This window comes from Corythoichthys intestinalis, chromosome 10, assembly GCF_030265065.1.
Source record: "Corythoichthys intestinalis isolate RoL2023-P3 chromosome 10, ASM3026506v1, whole genome shotgun sequence".
Lineage (NCBI taxonomy): Eukaryota > Metazoa > Chordata > Actinopteri > Syngnathiformes > Syngnathidae > Corythoichthys > Corythoichthys intestinalis.
The window spans coordinates 43987687-44008135 of record NC_080404.1 but is presented as its reverse complement, the minus strand read 5'-3'; the positions used below and the strand labels follow the sequence as shown (position 1 = coordinate 44008135).

Sequence of the window (20449 nt, the reverse complement as noted above, 5' to 3'; positions counted from 1 at the left end):
CCCAAGTCCGCGGGGTGTTCGAGTTGCACATGAATGCGAAGTTCATCTGGCCTGAGAGCCTGGACAAATTGATCGCGTATCAGTTCATCTTGGACCTTATCTGGCATCCCAGCATACGCCCGTCGGCCCAGGCTCTCGATCTCGTGGGCAAGGCAACGCAGCGGCTCATTTGACTGCCGCACACGATGTTTAAACTCACAGCGGATAGAGTCTCTCACATTAAAGTCTCCAAAACGCCTTTGCAGAGCGCCAACTAGCGTTTTGTAGTTGAGTCTCTCTCCTTGGCTCAGTAGCAATAGGCAAGATGCAGCATCATCAGTTAGTGATAAGGCCAAATGCAAAGCCCTAACACTCTCCGACCAGCCCATTGTATCAGCCAGCAGTTCAAACTGTGCTTTAAATGCCTCCCAGCTTCCTTTGCCGTTGAACTTCAGCGACTTCGCGGCCGCCCACGTCAGCTCATGGGCGCCGCCATGTTTGTTGACATCTGCGGAGCCAGACCCCGCCTCCTCATGACGCCGCTCCGTCATGGCGCGCCCGCTCTCTTTTTGGCGCGAAACGTTGCAGCCATAGCGAACGCGCTCGTCACCGTCCATCGCCGGCATGTCAATCAAACAGTCCTTTGCTTCACTTTTCACCTTCGCACGAGCGCCGGAGCCGCCAAACATTTTGCCGAACGTCCTCTCCCTCTCCCTTCCACACGAGCACGCGGCGTAGAGTCGTAAGCCCTTGCTTCTGACACCAATGTAATAGCCCCGAATGAGGGAACAGAAGGAGAGGAATGAATGATGGATACCTTCACTTTATTGTGGCAACAATAGAAAAAAAACACAAATAACTGCGAACTGCTGCAACATGCGTCCAACACTCTCGCTCACGCCGTCCTACCACACCCCCTACTTCCCGCTACGTCACCACCCGGCAGTCCCATGGCCCCTTCGCGGCCCGCAGAAAGTTACGGACATTACAGTACAAACCTGAGTTGAGCTAAAAAAAATAATAAAATAAAATAAACAAGGATCTATTTACAACAAAAGAACAATTGGCTAACTTACATAGCAAAAGTCCGCTAGCTTAAATGCTATAAAACGCTAATGTTTTTGTTGTTGTTATTTTTACAATGCTCTTAACAAATGGTTCAGACACATATTCTTAATATTCCTACAAACAAACGGCTAAATATACCTATAAACTAAATGACGAACGCATTAAAAAAACATTAGCTCCAACAAAAACTTGCTTATGTTGGTCCTAACATGTTAAACGAGGCAGACTGGAGGGCAGTGTATCCACGCAAATTAATAAAACTAAATACACTTTCAAAATTAACCATTACAACACCACTTTAATTAAACGAATACTCGAGGCAGCAAAATTTATTTGGAATATTTTTTTCTAATCGAATACTCGAGTTAATCGATTAATCGTTGCAGCACTAGTTTAAAGTGTCAGTTAATTTCAATACACGCTAATTCGTCACGTGAACAATAATGAAAACCGTTTCACGAATTTATAAACCCCGCCGGATGCTCCGGACAGGATGTGAAAAGTGGACATGTCCGGACAAAAGAGTACGTTTGGTCACCTTAAGTTAATTTCAGCTTTCCAGTTTGTGGGATACTGTTCCCTCCCAGCCATGCTTATGAGTTTGCAGGCCACCTCCAGATTAAGCGCCATTGGTTTGTGTCTCATAATGACAAGTGTGTGCTTGTTGAATTTACTGTGTACCGAGAAGAAGGAGGGAAAGAGAACCTCAGGCTAGAAGTGACGCAGGCCAGACAAGGCTCTGTGGTGTCCTGAATTCATTCGGAATTCTTCAGGCTGTTTTTCTTTTTTTAACTGACGCATCATTGTTGTAATATTTCGTACGTCTTCAAGGAAACAAAAAATTCGAAAGGCCCCGATTTGTCAAATGACTGCAAAAACAAGATGTTTCCAAAAGTTTTTTTCTTTTATTGGGAGAACTAAAAAAAAAAAAAAATGTACAGTACAAAGTTAACAGTCTCACACTCAATTTGTAGTGAACTGACTCCCCGAAAACAACTCTCGTTGTCTGTTTGTCCATTTTGTTACATTCAAAAAGCTTTACTTCTGATAAAGTAGTCAAAAGTACATAGTGCGCATCCCCCTGTACCTACTATGTACAAACCAGGCATGTTCAACCACTTCCCTCTGCAGCAAACTCAACACTCAGACTAGATTTTGATATCAACAGAAAGCTGAGCAAATAGGAAAATTAAATGAAGAGGAATGGGGACTAAGAGGTTACGGTTGTTGTTGTCGAAGTATCCGAGTGGTAACAACCTTTAGTAAAAAATAGAATCCAAAACTACATTCATTTCAACCTGCGTATAAAAGATGCAAATGTAAGAAAATACTTTATTTGGTTAATTTTAAAGGCATGTCATGCTGGTGAGCCCCATAGGCACTACACAATAATACTGGGGCACATGGGATTGCTACATTCTTAAGCACGTGGCTGGAATCACAGTGTGACCTCGTGCAACCAGAAGAAAGAAAAAAAAAAATACTTTTTTGGTTAATTTATTGACTTGGATTCTTTGTCGCTGATCTAAATAAACGGTTTGGACGGTCTATAAAACCACATTGTGTTTACATTCTACAGAATCATCTAAATAGGGATTCTCAGAAGAAAAAAAAGCCTTCTACAGCATTGACACAAGCTCAGAAGCAAACAGCAATTATGCAAACTTTAATAAACGTAAACAAGGAAACAAAATTAATGAAATAAATATCACATACGTTTTCTTAAATTAAGATTTTTTTTTTGTACTCATTTACAATAAAAAATAACCGAGTGAAGTTACAAAAAAAGGAGAAAACAATATATATTACTGTGAAAAGAACATACACTCCACTTTATGCAGATTAATAATGGCGATCATAATTTAAACATAAAAGAATATAGATCTATTGCTTCATCATACTTGATAAATATAGTATGGTCACAAATTACCAATGTAGCCTATACTTGTTTCACAAGATAATAAATAAGTTAAATAGTCCATAGCCAGTTATGCACCGCTATGCAAATCACTCAAAACAGCTAAAAAAATATATATTCAACCATCAGCAGTGATTTCCCCAAACAAACCCAACTCAAGAGTGCGTTCAACCAAGCAACAAACTATACTAACCAACCTAACCACTGGGTGGCGCTGTGAGAAGAGACATGGAATGGAAGTTGAAGTATTCAGAGGGAAAAAAAAAACAAGCAGTTTTGGGAAAAAGAAAAAAAAAAAAGTTACTTTGAGTCGAGGCATATTCTTGGCAGGATGGGAGGAAATCGACTCGCTTCTATAGTCTGTTGTTTTGTCAAGTCATCTAATCCCAGGAAAAGTGTGACTCGCCTGATAGAGCAAAAAAAACAAACAAAACAGGGAAGATGGGCTGCCATGAGCCCTTGGGCAAGGCACTGATGGAATGCCTTCTGTTTGCTATCTAAACTTTTAATACAGCTATATTACAGAAAAAAATAAAAAAAAACTCATAGTAATCTAATGCCAGGTCAAGGACAATTATTGATCCCCGTGGGTGGAACTTTCCTCACTTGCCCCCCACCAGGGAGGTCTGAGCAGGGTAACCACCCTTTCAGCTGGTAGAGATTCATTGTCCGGCTGCTCAAAGGCAGGGTTGGAAGTTGCTGACATAATCCTCTACATCAAAAAAATAAAGTAAAAATAGGAAAAAAAAAAAAAAAACACGCTCAGTCGTCTGAAATCGACAGCCTGCTGAAGATTGGCAAACGTCTCCCAGCGTCCAGACTGGGGGACTCGGAGCCACTGAGGCTCCCGGAGGAGCTGAGGGACCCGCTGGCGTAGCTCTCCCGGTCTGAGAGTGAGTCTGGCGGGCTGGGAGGAGGCTCGAACACCGGCGACTCGCTCAGACGGCGCAGCGCCTGCAAGTGGCTCATGTTGTACGTGGGCGGGGACGGGGGGCACATGCCGCCCTGCACGCCGCCGTAGTGGGCGCCGCCGGCTGAGTGGTTGTTGGAGTAGCCGCCGGAGGTGTGCACGGCCAGCGGGGCTAGTAAAGTCTTTAAATCTTGCCCGGGGAAATTAAAGGCACCGTTGATGCAAGACACGGAGTTCGGCGACAGCACGTCGTCGTAGAAGCTGGAGGAGGACATGCACGAGGAAGCGGGCGGGGGTGGGGTCCGCGACGTGGGGCTTTCCAGCAACGGGGAGTCCAGTCCGTGGTGACTGGAGAAGCCGGAGAAGCTAAGGCTGTGGTGAAGCTTTGGTCTGTCTCTCTGGGTGTAGCAGAGCTGCTGCTGCGGGGGGAGGATGTCCCTTTGGCCGTAGCCGCGGGGGCCCTCCCCCGCCTGCACGTTGGCGTTGGAAGCCGGAGCGGGCCGGCGCTCGTCGGCGTTATGGATAAAGTGACACCGGGGACCGTAAGGGCAGAAACCGATGGTGTGGAACGTGCGACACGGCTCCGTTTTGTACTTAGGGTGGCGGGACAAGCTCCTCAGCTCGTGGTAGCCGTGAGCGAACTGGCATTTCTCGCCGTATTTGCACGAGCCGTTCTCCTCGAAGGGCCGGCACAGCTCGGTCTTGTAGCGGGTAGAGTTGATCTGAGAGCCGGCCTTCTGCTGGAGCACGGACCGCTCTCCGCTCTCGCTGTAAGCGCGGTCGCGGAACTTGTTTTCCTTGTTCATAAGAGTGGTCGTTCCGCTCGGCGTGTTTTCCTTCAGGCTGCTGTAACAGGAACTCACGGGGTACTTGTTGCCGTTGTTTGTCGCCTCCACGTTGCTGGTGGAGTTTCGCCGGAAAAATCCCGGCGTGAAGGGGCCACCGGAGCCCGCGGAAGTGACCGGGGCTCCGACCGCCTTCTTGTCCAGCATACTGTTGATGTGGAGGGCGTTCATGTTCGTGCTTTTATCCTGCTGCGGGAGAAAATAGGCGACGTGTTAGCAATGCGCCTCGGTCACATGGCATGGAAGGAGACATTCAATTCTTACAAGTTAAAAGAGAGAGAGAGTAACAGCTGTACCTTGTAAAGCATGTCCATGTCGTAGAAAGCGGATAAGACGCTCGCAGACATGTCGTTTCCCCAAATTTGCTGGTGCACTCCTTCTTTCATGGAGGAACGAGTGGGCTGCACTGCGACGAGCGCTGGTTTGTGCCACGACTGCTATTTAGTTGAAGGGGAAAGCTTAAAAGTTGCTTGAAAAGAGTCGGCGAACTTTCGGACCGACGAAGGCAAAAGAGAGGGGAGAGTTCGGGATGTTGATGAGTAGTAGATGGGTGTGATTCCTCCCCCGGAGAAGCGATGAGCCAAAAGTGCTTCACTACGGGCTCAAGTCCTTTTTTGCGGGCTATAAATGCCTGTCGGTGGCCGGGGAGGGGCGAAGTGAACTAAGTCGTAGAAAACTTTTGCCACAGCCAACTCCTCCTCCCCTTTTTTCCTCATTTAAAAAAAACATCCATTCACCGGTTGGTCGCCTATTCTTTAACACCACGCCTTGAAATTCAACCCCAAAGTCCTCCCCCTCATCGTTCATCATCACATCCCAAAGTTTTCTTTATTTTCTGTTTTTAAATCGCAAATCCACATGAGTGGAGCTTTGGTCAGCGGCCTGGAGTCCCCGCTGCTGGAAAGCCCCACGTAGTGGACCCCACAAAAAAAAAAAAACAAAAAAAAAAACGGACTTTCATTGAAGCCACAGCATTTTGTTCAATTCTAGGGCAGTGGTGTCAAATTGGCGGCTCGGGGGCCAAATCCCTCCCGCCGCATAATTTTGTGTGGCCCAGCAAAGTGAATCATGTGCATCTACTTCATGTTTTTCTTGAAAATAAAATTTATGTAAAATCTCAGTAGTTCACAAATCTGAATATTTACCCCTCCCGCCCCGATTTTGACAAAATGGGGGAAAAAAATAGACAATATTTACTGTATTTGTTTATAAATATGTATTTAATTAAATACAAACATTAAAAAAAGAGCTTTTTTTTTTTTTACCAATTCCCGCATTTTGGTAAAAAGATTAAATGATAAAAAAAAAAAAAAAAACAACAACAACAACACCCCCCCCTCCCCCATTCGCAGACCCCACCCCCCAAAAAATAAAACGGACCTACATTAAAGCCACCGCATTTTGTTCAATTCCAGGACAGTAGTGTGAAACTGGCAGCCTGGGTACCAAATTCATCCCGTTGCATAATTTTGTGTGGCCCAGCAAAGTGAATCACGTGCATCTACGTTGTTTTTCTATAAAATAATTTTTTCCTAAAATTTCCGTAGTCCAAATATAAAAATATTCCACCCTGAATTTAACAAAATGAAAAAAAAAAATTGATAATATTTACTGTATTTATGGATATTCAATTAAATACAAAAATGAAGAAAAAAAAAAAAACAACCTTCCCCCCTTTTGTTAAAGAGTAAATGATCCCCCCCACAAAAAAAAAAAATAATAATAATAATAATAATAACACATTTTCCCCCATTTGTAAGAAAAAAATATATATATAATTAAAAAAATTAGGGCTGTCAAAATGATCACGTTAACAGGCGGTAATTAATTTTTTAAATTAATCACGTTAAAATATTTGACGCAATTAACGCACATGCCCCGCTCAGATTAAAATGACAGCAGTGTAATGTCCACTTGTTACTTGATACTTGTTTTTTGTTGTTTGGCGCCCTCTGCTGGCACTTGGGTCCAAATGATTTTATGGGTTTGGGGAGTGAGCATGGTGTAATGACAACAATGGCGAGCTACTAGTTTATTTTTGATTGAAAATTTTACAAATTTTAGTAAAACGAAAACATTAAGAGGGGTTTTAATATAAAATTTCTATAACTTGTACTAACATTTATCTTTTAAGAACTACAAGTTTTTCTATCCATGGATCGCTTTAAGAGAATGTTAATAATGTTAATGCCATCTTGTTGATTTATTGTTATAATAAACAAATACAGTACTTATGTACCGTATGTTGAATGTATAGATCCGTCTCGTGTCTTATCTTTTCATTCCAACAATAATTTACAGAAAAATATGGCATATTTTATAGATGGTTTGAATTGTGACTAATTACGATTAATTAATTTTTAAGCTGCAATTAACTCGATTAAAAATTTTAATCGTTTGACAGCCCTATGAAAATATATTTATAGTCTCCCACTTTTTAACCCCTTCAGACCCGCATTTGCACTGATTTTTACTCTTCTTAAACACCAGAACAAAGTGCAATTTTTGGGTTGGAAATTTTCATGCTTCTATTGGTTATTTTTAATATTAATGTCTTTTAAATAAGAAATGAGCACTTTATATTTTCATTTTTTGAAGTTGCGTTTGGTCAACCATTTTCACAGAGCCAAAAACAGCAAAGAGGACGTCCCAAACCTCATGATTTGATTTTGATGGGTAAAGTTTCATCTAATCATCTCCCAGAAGTGTCAATAGCAACTAAATTCAATGCAATTATTGGTTTAGAGACGCGAGCGCATCATGTCCTTCAGCAGCATGCTTAGGTCTGAAGGGGTTAAGGGGTGATTTTGACAATTTTGAAGTCAATAATGTCTCTACGCAGTTTATATTCAAATAGATGACAATTCATTTTCTAATCGATTAGTCAATCGCGTCAGCCCTTTTTTACTAACTATCGATGGTTCGACACACCGTCAATAGCTGCCCAATAAGTTATTTTTCATAGGTTAGCTGACATGGCCCTCCGTACGAAACCCTGACTACATTGTGGCCCACGACAAAAATGAGTTTGACACTCCTGTTCGAGGGGCTCCAAATGTGTAATAGGAAATGGGTCCTCACACATTGTGACTTCCTGCAAACCTGTGGGCTTTGAACAAGCACAAATGTACCCCTCCCAATTTGTCTCACTTGGAAGCATGCACATGTATTTGTAATGGAAGGAAACTGCCTCACCCTTGCTCGCTCTCCCTGTGGATAGGGTGAGACCACAAGTATGAGCGGAGAGGAGTCCAGGCAGAGTGCAGGACAATTTTTAGAATTTACCAGTTGCATAATGTTCCAAGCAGGGTAACAACAGCCTATTGAGCAAAAGGACAGTCAAAACTGCCCAACTACTGAACCTACGATTGTATTTTCCTTAAAATGTGCTGTAAAAAGTAAGACAAGTACGAGGTGCCTGTGATTCTTATAGCTCAGTGATCAAACAAAACTCCAATATGCCAAGAACTTCTTTTCAGAAATCTTTTTCTTCACTACTTTCCCCTCCTACTTGTTTTTCAGTCTGGTAGAGTGAAGGAATGTGGTTTCTATATGAATTAACAGAGTAACGCTGCCCCCTGGAGATCGCGTTAGGAACTGAAATAAAACAAGCAAGCACGCCCCCTGCTGTAAGATAAAAAATATCCTGCCACATTGACAGTTCAGGAAAAGTCACTAAAGTGGGCATCTATTAAAAAGTTTAAAATTTGTAGTAGTATAGTTAAAAGAATTTTTTATTTACTTATTTTTTTAACAATTTAACTTACATATTAGCCATATTTATATAGTTTTGAATATTATTATTGGTCTGTAACTAAGTTAATGAAATTAAAAACAGAAAAACACACTTATTTTAACCCCAAGTAACACTTTACAAGTTGATTTTTCATACTAATTAACTCATTGCTTGCCACTGATGGCGAAACAAGTCCAATTCACTCGAACAGGGAAGAATGCTCATCTTTCAGTGCCATTGACGGCCCTATACGTTCACTCCATTTTGACGATTCGCCATATAAAAGCTTTACTACTGAGTGTACACGTTAAACGTCACTCTGTTTCGCAAAACACAGTGATGCGACCGTGTGTAAAATGCAGTGCGCTACCAAAAATTACCGGTTTGTGCCACACCAGTAACCATTACAGCCTTTTAATTTAGAATCATAATTGCAAAAGAGAATCTAAAAATGTATCTGGTTTATTTTTCAGTCCTTGACATGATTTAATATTCTCTCAAGAGTTGATGAAGGGTGAGAGGTGAAGGAAACCGAAACAGGCTTGGAGGGGAAAATGACATAAGAGTTTGGAATCTACTACTAGCGCCCTAAAAATAGGCTCCACAACCATTCGCTCTCTGTAGTTGAGATAAACAGTTTAATGAGAAGGGTAGACGTAGCGATTTCTTGAGAAAACTCTATTCTTGTTCGCAGGAACCATTCTTAATCAGACAGCTGTGTTTTTATTGGGGGTTGTTGGCAGTGCCAAAACATTACATCAGTTTTATTCCAAAGGGAAACATGGACTAAGGTTGGATGCATGCACAAACACTCAGAGTAATCTATTGGGCAATCGTCTAAATTATATAACTAATGGGAATGACAAAACAAAGTCCAAATGGATGGATCATGAAACGAAATAAAGGAAATGAAAGACTTTGACTTTTAATTTCTTTATTTCAAAGACTCAAAGTGTACTTGAACTATGTACGTTGTGTCACAGGATTGATGCCTTAAAGCAGACATGCCCAAAGTCCGGCCCGGGGGCCAAATGCGGCCCATGGTCAAATTTCATCCGGCCCCCAGCCTCTGTCATAAAATCAGTAACATCTTGCCCGCACACAGACTTTATAAATTGGTCAGCAGTACTGCAACCAGCAAATGAAGTAGGGTACACATGAAATGCTGCTCCTCATTTACCCGCTAAAAGGCAGCAGAACTTTAACCCTTTATTGCAAAATGTATCACATTTGATACACCTAAAATTTTATGATTTTCAGACTAATTTAGAATTTTGACATATCTTTTTGAAAAAAATAATGATGGATGCAACTCGACACATGCATCTGGAGGTTCCATGAGAAAATAAAAACATGATTTAGCATGGGTTATAGCTATTAGAGCGCTTATTACTAAAGTTGCACCGATACCGATACCAGTATCGGGAGGGGGCGCCGATCCGGCCCGAATTGATGGTATCGGTATCGACGAGTACCAACATTTAGGGTGCCTATACCATCTAGTGGCATCACTTAAACGCAAATGTACTGTCCTCCCCACATGAGCTAACCTACCAAATCCCAATGCATGACATCTGTATGTCTTTGTCTCGAAAATACCAAACGAAATATACACCTTCGTCTTCAATATTAAGGATGTTCACTACAACGCATGTCCGCGATGTTACACTCCTCATCTAACATGGCATTTACAGTTGTGGTCATAAGTTTACATACACTTGTGAAGAACATAATGTCATGGCTCTCTTGAGTTTCCAGTTATTTCTACAACTCAGATTTTTCTCCGATAGAGTGATTGGAACAGATACTTCTTTGTCACAAAAACCATTCATGAAGTTTGGTTCTTTTATGACTTTATTATGGGTTAACAGAAAAAGTGATCAAATCTGTTGGGTCAAAAATATACATACATGGATCTGAAAAAGCGAATCATTGACTTGAAAAAGTCAGGAAAGTCACCTGGAGCCATTTCAAAGCAGGTGCAGGTCCTAAGAGCAACAGTGCAAGCAATTGTTTGTAAGTATAAAGTGCATGGCACTGTTTTGTCACAGCCACGATCAGGAAGAAAACGCAAGCTATCACCTGTTGCTGAGAGAAAATTGGTCAGGAGGGTGAAGATTCAACCGAGAATCACCAAAAAGCAGATCTGCCAAGAATTAGAAGCTGCTAGAACACAGGTGTCAGTGTCCACAGTCAAGCGTGTTTTGCATCTCCATGGACTGAGAGGCTGCCGTGCAAGAAGGAAGCCCTTGCTCCAAAAGCGGCACCTTAAGGCTCGACTGAAGTTTGCTGCTGATCACATGGACAAAGATAAGACCTTCTGGAGGAAAGTTCTGTGGTCAGACGAAACAAAAATCGAGCTGTTTGGCCACAATGCCCAGCAATATGTTTGGAGGAGAAAAGGTGAGGCCTTTAACCCCAAGTACACCATGCCTACCATCAAGCACGGTGGTGGTAGTATTATGCTGTGGGGCTGTTTTGCTACCAATGGAACTGGTGCTTTACAGAGAGTAAATGGGATAATGAAGAAGGAGGATTACCTTCAAATTCTTCAAGATAACCTAACGTCATCAGCCCGAAGATTGGGTCTTGGGCGCAGTTGGGTGTTCCAACGGGACAATGACCCCAAACACACATCAAAAATAGTAATGGAATGGCTAAATCAGGCTAGAATTAAGGTTTTCGAATGGCCTTTCCAAAGTCCTGGCTTAAACCCCATTGAGTACTTGTGGACAATGCTGAAGAAACAAGTCCATGTCAGAAAGCCATCAAATTTAACTGAACTGCACCAATTCTGTCAAGAGGAGTGTTCAAAGATTCAACCAGAAGCTTGCCAGAAGCTTGTGGATGGCTACCAAAAGCGCCTAATTGAAGTGAAAATGGCCAAGGGACATGTTACCAAATATTAGCGCTGCTGTATGTATATTTTTGACCCAGCAGATTTGATCACTTTTTTCTGTTCACCCTTAATAAAGTCATAAAAGAACCAAACTTCATGAATTTTTTGTGACAAAGATGTATCTGTTCCAATCACTCTATCAGAGAAAAATCAGAGTTGTAGAAATAACTGGAAACTCAAGAGAGCCATGACATTATGTTTTCACAAGTGTATGTAAACTTTTGACCACAACTGTACAAACGATTAGCATGCGTGAGCTAGCGCCTGCTGTTGTAGCGACGATGGGATCAGAAAGGTTAAGACCGTGGGAGACTAAGCAAACTCATGGTTTCATGATGAACAATGAGTGGCAAATTAAGAGCGCCGTACTTCAAACTCGTCCTGTTTATGAAAGTCGATTGTCATATGCTGGTGTTGTGCAGTAGTAATGAGTAAAAGTGACTTCTGTGGCCAGAAAACACTCAAGCGCGCACACTAGATATCATCAAATAGCAACCTAGATGTCCAATGTTAGATCCCATGCCAACTCTCGCGCGCACACACTAGATATCATCAAATAGCAACCTAGATGTGCTACATTAGATCCCATGCCATTAGCTGCGTAAGCCCAAAGCGACGCGTAGTCCATATACTACATTGATGAATTAGAAACCGCCATGACTGAATGGAAGCTAAGCAACCCAAATCAATCCATACCAGTGACTATAGATAATGCTGCAAATATTGTTAATTCAGTACGTGACACAGATGTACTCGGACCCCAAATAGTATGTTTTGCTCATATGGTAAATATAGCTGCTATGAGAGCTGCAGCAATCAACAGTGTGCCCCACTTTACAAACTACATATTGTTCTCAGCACTTTTATACAAAATTTCTTCAAATCAGTAAGAAGTAAGCACATAAATATTATGCACTAAAATGCTTGTTTATGATGGCACTGTTATTTTTGCTTGTTAGCAAATAAAAAAAAAACATAAAAAAATTAAAATAAAAACAGCTGTATTTTCTGTTTCAAAACATTAAATGTATTGAATTGTATCGAAAATCGTACTGAACCGTGACTTAACTGTATCGTTGCATCCGTTATATGTACATATATAAATCTATAATATGTTTTTTTTTTTTTTTGCAAACCGAGTGGCATCGGAATGGTATTGATATCGGCCGATACTGCACAGCCAGGTATCGGTATCGGGCCCAAAAAATGGTATCGGTGCGACACTACTTATTACACATATTCATTTTGACTTTTCACAAATTTGCAAAAAAGGTTTCAATAGGACCTTATTATTCAAAATTTTGGGATTGTCTGATAAATGCTTCATGTTGCAGCTATTTAAGGGCTAAGCAACATTACTCCGTGTGACCCTCTACTTCCAATTTTCTACAATGGCGACAATCAACAAAAAAAAGTTGACTGTGACGGCCGACGCTTCAAGGATAGGTGAAAATTGGGACTATTTCTTCACTAAAATACGCAACAACTGTGTCTTGCCTCATTTACAGAGAGACAGTCGCTGTTTTTAAAGATTTCAATGTGAGGCGATATTACCAAATAAGACACGCTGACATGTACGACAAGATTACAGGGAAGATACGCAGCGAGTAATTGAAGCAACTTAAAGCTAGTTTAATTTCACAGCAGTAGTATTTCGCAAGAGCCCGAGAGTCGAAAGAGAACGCCGCAAAGGCTAGTTGTGAGATTGTTGAAATTATTTATTAAAAAAATAATAAAGCAAATGTGACACACTGAGTGGCTTGCTAAATTTTGCTTAAATATATTGTTCTACGTAAAGGACGTCAGCCAAGGTCGGCCCCCCAGATTTTTACCACACCATATCTGGCCCCCTTTGCAAAAAGTTTGGACACCCCTGCCTTAAAGATATATTGCTTTGAAGTGACCTTAATTCTTAAAGAGACTGCAGTTTTCATGAAAAATATTCCATATTTTTCCTGGACAATATTTTGAGGAAACAAAAATATTTTGCCTGATATTGCACCTTATCTCATTGGCTGCCATTGACCGTGTTAGACGTCCAATCATGTTCTCTTGCTCACGCTCTTCTCATCCTTTTGGACAAGGGCATACAGTGCTGCTCAAAAGTTTGTGAACCCCCTCAACATTTTGGAATTTTCTATTATTTCAACCTGATTTCCTAATCAATCAATTCTGTAGTTTTTTTTTTGTTTTTTTAACAGTTGTGTTGTCGAGACTAAATTAAAAAGAGTTTTCATCAACTGATGTAGGTGCAAAATCGAACTGTTTGGTCACAACCAAAACCGCCATGTCTGGCGAAAAGTCAACACTGCATACCACCAAAAGAACCTTCTCCCAACAGTGAAGCATGGAGGTGGGAATGTCAAGATCTGGGCTTGCTTTTCATCCTCAGGACCTGGACAACTCCACATAGTCCAGGGAATCATGAATTCTGAGGAATATTGTCAAATCCTAGAACATAACCTGACGCCATCTGTTTTGAAGTTAAAGCTTGGCAGAAGGTGGATCATGCAACATGATAATGATCCAAAGCATTCCAGCAATACAACCAAGGAATGGCTGAAAAAGAAGAAGATTCGTGTTCTGGACTGGCCCAGTCAAAGTCCTGACCTAAATCCCATTGAAATGCTGTGGCGGGACCTGAAGCGAGCAGTTCATGCCAGACGCCCATCAAACCTCTCTCAACTGACTGCGTTCTGCAAGGAAGAATGGGCAAAAATCCCCCAAAGTAGATGTGAGAGGCTGATTAGTCACTACAGAAACCGTTTGGTTGAGGTAATCTCTGCAAAAGGAGGCGCAATATCCTATTAACTGAAGGGGTTCACATACTTTTGCACACATGATATCTGAGTTTTTCTTAAATCAACCACTTTTGTTAAATAAAGAATGACAATATAACTATTTCTTTTGTTTCAGTCCATTATTTGGAATGTCAGTATTGTGGATTTGGGTATAACTTAACATTTAATAAGGTTATTTTAGTTTTTTTTACAAAAAATCTGACCATCGCTGTGGGGTTCACAAACTTTCGAGCAGCACTGTAGGTTTGCATCGGGACTAAGGGTGTAACGGTACACAAAAATCTCAGTTCGGTACGTACCTCGGTTTTGAGGTCATGGTTCGGTTCATTTTCGGTACATTAAGAAAACAACATGCAAAATATAAATGTGCTAGTTGTTTATTACACACCTTTGTGCTTTCAACAATAGGAACATTAGCCTATACAAAGCTAGAATTCTGCTCAAAAAGTAGCGGGTATTTAAAGATAATCCAACAACAATTTGCATTTCAGACCCCGCGTATTGGTCAGCTTTCTTTCTGAAAGAAAGAAGAAAAAAGTCCTGTGCTAAAGAGAAAAGCAATCCCAATGACAAAGATTTTAACAAGTATTTTACAAATGAAATGCCTCAATGAATCATTTTTATTTCTTATGAACTGTTTTCAAAAGCTTTATTGGTGGATTTTTTCAAGTTAAAGTGGCACACAGAAATTAATAAATTTAATTGTGTAAGCAGGATCTGTGTATTATTCTTATCATTTAATTACAGGTGTTTTAGCTAATTTCATTTTATTTAAATGGGCTATTATTTATTTTATTATGTGTTTATACTTTACAAATGTGATGTAGTATTCATTTATATTGTATATTTTATGTTGTATAACTTTAGTTCCTATGTGAATATTAGTTCCTACTTGTTTTGTTGTGGTAGGAGGGTTTTGTATTGAACACGGGGCCGTGTTGGTCATTATTATAGCAGGGAAGACAGCAGTGAATCAACAAAGACAAGTTAACTGTGCCCCGATCTACCACTCAAGAGATCTGATGGACTCAAAAAGTGGGTTACGATTGCATATTAGTTTGAAAATCGACTGGATCCACCGTGTTTTTACACGAGTGACTTCTGGTCTGCCCGATCCTAGCTACCGGTAGTAGTATTGACGCAGAAGGGTCGCGTCTTGCGTCAAATAAACGAGCCGCTTCTGGGACGCGTCTAACACGCGGCCGCACTGCTACTGGTGTGCATTGGCTGATTGACTTTAACGCCCGCGTTTCACTGCGTTCTTACGGCAGCCACGTTGTCACACCGTTGACGTTTCTGGGTTATACTGTCCTACCGTGTTGGTCCTCGTTATAGTAGAGAAGACAGAGCAAATATAATCTACACAAAGAAACTGTAACCCGATCGACTCACAGCCTCGAAAAGGGTTACATTACGTCAGAAAGTGGTTCGGTACGCCTCCGTTCCGAACCGAGCACAACGTACCGAAACGGTTCAATACAAATACAGTTACCGTTACACCCTTAATAGGGACGGTAGGGACATAACACTACCAACTTTTCGGGATGCTCAAATTGTCCCCATCAACTTTTAAGCAACCTTATTTGCATTTTATAATACGTTCAGTTATATAGGTAATTTAGGTTGCCTTCCCATATGTTGTAAGAATACAATTGACCCTACCATTATTAAGAAAATTATTTTCATTATGTTCAGACTTAAATATATTTACCCTTTTTTCACTTGCTCAATGTGCTAGTCCATTTTTCCCCCTCAAAATCACGTTTGATTGGCTGATGGCTTAAACCTCCCCCCACACACACACACACACGTGCAGACCCGACGAAAATACAACATGTCGCCAACATGCCTCCTCCTCCACCCCCTTCAAAGAGGAGGGATATTAGAAGGTTTTTTTTCCAGCCAGCAGCAGCCACTGTAAGTAATGTAAAAAGACGTCAATCTGATGGTGGTGGGGAACACACCACTAATTTTGCTATTGAAATTTTGCTACAACCTGCATCAGAGTTTGCATAAGATTAGATTTGCTAACTTGTAAAACTCGAGTAGGAAGCTGCTTAGAGAGCAGTGTCCTCCACTTTTGTATGTGTTTTCTGCTGGTAACGTTAATTAAACGATGAGAAATGTAGTGAACCGAGGTATACCCCCTTCAACCCAATTTTCATTTTGTTTATGTGATCTTAAAGTAACACTTGGTAACTTTTCAGTTTTGGTCAATTTTTGTGACGCTGGTGGACAAAAGCAGTAGTTGAAGACTGCATTTCCCATGAGGACCAGCGCATGAGCGAATAGTGTCTTCCTATGAGGGGCGTAACAGAAAATAATTGAGAAGCACTGAGAAGATTTATTTTGCAATGATCAGTTAGCCTATCAATTAATTAGGTTCATATTCGTGAGAAACGTAGCTTCGACCCCCGTTCACCCAATCTGTTTGGTCTTATTAATGTCCCGTCCCCAGCAAAAAGTGTACATGCAGGTTATGCTGTTATATCGTATATATATTATATCGTATTATATGCAATACATCGCAAACCCCCAATGAGTCGCAATGTTAGTTTTTTCCAATATTGTTAAGCCCTAATAAATACTTGATTTTTTTTGTTTTTTTGCACTAGCACAAGTCACCAGAATCCATCTGTTGCCATGGGGTAAATTTGATTTTGTACTAGTCATGTTAGTGATGGAGCATATTTTCGCATTTTCCTTGTTAACTCATTGGTTTCCATTTATGGTGTTAGACGTCCAATCAGGGGTGAAAGTGGGCTACAACGTCGCTCCGGTAAAAAAGAAACCAAGGAAGTGAAAGACTTTAACTTCTTTTATTCCCTTTATATCAAATACTTTGACTCAAAGATACTTCAACTATGTAAGATGTATGACAAGACTGATGCCTTAAAGATATGCTGCTTTGCAGTGATTTTAATTCTTAAAGAGACTGCAGTTTTCATGAAAAATGTTCTAGATGTATTTTACCTATATTATATTTTGAGGAAACAAAATTATTTTGCCTGGTAATGAAAGATATTTTACCAACGTTATATTTTGAGGAAACAAAATGATTTTTCCTGGTATTCAAATTTTTGGACAGCACCTGATCTCACTGGCTGCCATTGACCGTGTTAGACATCCAATCAGGTTCTCTTCCTCATGCTCTTCTCATCATTTTGGATATATTTGAAGTATCAATATTCAATTTCTTATTTTTTTTGCACTAGCACAGGTCACCAGAAATCTGTTGTCATGGGGTAAATTTGATGTTGTACTACTCATAATAGTGACGTAGGATATATTTGTGTTTTCCTTGTTAACTCATTGGTTTCCATTTGTGGTGTTAGACGTCCCATTCAATTTGACTGGTGAGGGGAAATGACCTTCCGATTTAAATGAATTGGATTGGCAGGCAATGAGTTGATTTTGGGTCATTTCCTTCTTGCTTACAGGTCACTTCATGTACATTTTGGATCATTTTTAGTTTTCTAAATTGACTTTCAGTCGATTTTAGAGCATTTTCACGTTACTTCTTGTTAATTTTACAGCAATTTGAGGAACTTTTTTTATGTTGTTTACAAAAATAATGACCACCAACGGAGTAAAACTCAGTTCAAATTTGGTGCGTAGTTGTTGTTTTTTTATTCCTGTAGTACTGAAAATTATATCAGGTATCGAGCATTTTATTTTCGTATCAATATCGGGTTTAAAACATTTTTAGTATTGTAACAACAGAAGATTGAGCGTCTATTTTTGTCAATGGCGGTCAATGAGTTAAAAAGCATAATAAAAAACAAACAAATGTACAAAATAAAATCAATATCAGTCTTAACACAGTTTTCTGCCACATTATCCAGCTGTGGTTTCTCCGAAACTATTGACAACATTAAACACAAAATCAATTTCTCAGAATGTTCAATCTAAAACATCAAAGACAATGGTAAAAATCCAAAATTAAATTAGCAGAGAGTAAAATTCTGATTATATAAAATCCCTGCTTGAGGCGTAACATTCATGATCACTCAAGAAAATTTGTCTCATAGTCTTTTTCCAACGTTCCAGTTTTACTCAAGTGCTCCTCTCATATTGTCCAGCACATCCAGAGCCAACGTGGCCCTCTGCTCCTGCAGTACTAGTCGGGCATACGCCGTCGGGCAAGAGAATTGGGGTAGAACTGGAAGGGTGTCCAAGGCTTGTTTGGATCTCAACAGTTTGGCTCGGGCATGAGAAGCCATTCTATTGATTTGGCGAGCTTGCTCCATTTCAATACATTCTAATTCTTTGGTCTGTTTGTAGATAATAATAAGAGAAATGAGGTGTCTGTGAAGCATCTTCACCCACTGGACTGGCTCAGCCCACAGGTTAAGGTCGCTTTTTTCAAACAATGCGTCCTCTTCATCCTAAACAACCAAATTGGTTCATTAATATTACAATATGTAGCACTTGCAGTATTTTGAACTCATGTAGCACATACGGACAAACATTTGCACACACATTTGGACCCTTGGCCACCAGGACAAATGTGTAGAAGCGGTCAAAAGGCAGGAAAGGAGCAAACGAGATAGCCATTAAAATCAAAGGAGGCAAGAGAAGGTCAGATTTTTTTGTGTGGAAAGTGCTGACTTATTCGATCATTTCCTGTTTTTAAAAGATCATTCGACCAGTAGTCAGCAGTAAGTTCTTTTCTATTACAACTACAGGTAGTCCCCGGGTTACGAACAAGTTCCGTTCCTATGCTGGCAACGTAACCCGAATTTCCGCGTAAGTCAGAATTAACCTTTTAAGTACCCCTAAATACCACCTAAATTTCAAAACTATCCAAAAACATGTATCATACATCATATTAATAAAAACAAACAAAAAAAGGCTGCTGGCGCGATTTTACAACGCGAACATTAAGTCATTTTTGGTCGGCAATGCCTGTCATATTCTGTTGGTCAGATCGTGTTTTGTTCGAGTGCCGGATATAAGAGTGTTCCCGACATCATCCCTGCAGCCAATTCAAGCTCATCAAGACTGTATTCAAGCCCAGGCGATCCAAGAGAAGGGTGCAGATATATTAATTTGCTGGGTGCCATTCGACACCTTGTACTCTCGAATTTTGTGCATTTACTTGCGTGTTTGTCTGCCGCCCTTGTTTTGAAATCCCCTACGTTGTGCTGGTATTTGAGTGTATTTGTTTTGTCGTCTTATTGGCTCTCTGCCTACCGCTTAGGTTAGTATTATTGATCCCCGTCGACCTACTGTCACAGCCCATTGTCTTATTCCCACTTTTAGCGATCCCGTGTATTTTTGTTTGTATTTAATAAACCCTTGTACAGATCCCTTGGTTGTTTTCTGCTTTGAGGTACAACCTTTGTTTCCACAGTTGCTGACCCTAACACCAGCAACAAAATAAACCACACATTTCCAAAGATGGACGATGTACTCTCTTCCTCTGCTCTACGATCCAGCAGCAATTTAATTTAGTTATGTTTTCAGTTTAATTTAGCCATTTCCAGTTTTCCATGTTGATGATTGTGTTGTTTCTTTACCGCTTTTCGTCTTACTGTGAAGAAAGAGGAAATGATGATCGAGCCGCCGTAATATTTACATCTTCAGCCATTGTGCTGTAACCCGGGAATCAAATGCATGCTTTTACACACGCCTCGTCCTGGGAAAGTCCCGGACATCATACAAAAGGCCGAGTTATACTTCCACGTCAGACCTGCGGCATCAAGGAAGACCCGATTTACGACCCTGCGCCGTAGCCTGACGCGATACGATTGATTTTTCAAACCCTAGCGTCACGTCAACGCACATGACGTGGGGGAAATGGACTGTGATTGGTTCGCTCAGACTATTGTTTCCGGTTCAGCGCGAAATCACCGCTATTGTAAAACATTTTTCTAGACGCAAAAATGGACCAAGCTGACGGGAGTATCATCGAAGAGCAAGTCTCGTCAAGACATCATAAAGTTTGCCAAATGGCAAGGTCAGCTAATGAATAAAAAAATGGAAGAACCACCGAGACGTGTGTGTTCGGAATCGAGTGGCCACACGAAGCGGTGACCTAGTCGGCCAAAAACTGCCAGCTTTTTATCAGTATGTCATATTTTTGGTTGGTGCACTTCATCATTTATTGTGTACATATGTTTGCTGTGAGTCTGTGACTTATTTACGTGGCACACTTCAAGTATATGAAGAATAAAGCACAGGTTTGGTGTCAAAAGAGTTTTGATCTTTAATTTTCAATAACAGACAGTTCAAAAACGATACATCATCACTGATTGAGAGTGCCTCGGTGCTTTTTATGATAATGTTAA

The 20449-nt window shown here is 40.7% G+C and overlaps 2 protein-coding genes across 3 annotated transcripts in view; both read right to left on the bottom strand.

Annotated features, from left to right (window-relative positions):
* Positions 1-3213: 3213 nt before the first annotated feature.
* On the bottom strand, positions 3214-5402 carry zfp36l2 (zinc finger protein 36, C3H type-like 2). 2 transcript variants are annotated; one of them, XM_057847303.1, is made up of 2 exons: positions 5017-5402; positions 3214-4906 (listed from the first exon to the last, which is right to left on the bottom strand). In XM_057847303.1, the coding sequence occupies exons 1-2, from the start codon at positions 5104-5106 to the stop codon at positions 3728-3730; spliced, it is 1269 nt and encodes a 422-aa protein (XP_057703286.1). In that variant the 5' UTR covers positions 5107-5402; the 3' UTR covers positions 3214-3727. The 2 variants fall into 2 exon arrangements, with proteins under 2 accessions (XP_057703286.1, XP_057703285.1); XM_057847302.1 differs by having other exon boundaries at positions 3214-4909; positions 5017-5395.
* Positions 5403-11546: 6144 nt separating this feature from the next.
* thada (THADA armadillo repeat containing) overlaps positions 11547-20449 on the bottom strand; it is a 167672-nt gene continuing 158769 nt past the window's right edge. Inside the window, exon 38 of the mRNA XM_057847681.1 lies at positions 11547-18544. Coding sequence (XP_057703664.1) covers positions 18209-18544 — 336 coding nt within the window. The 3' untranslated portion in view covers positions 11547-18208. The remainder of the gene's footprint in view (positions 18545-20449) is intronic.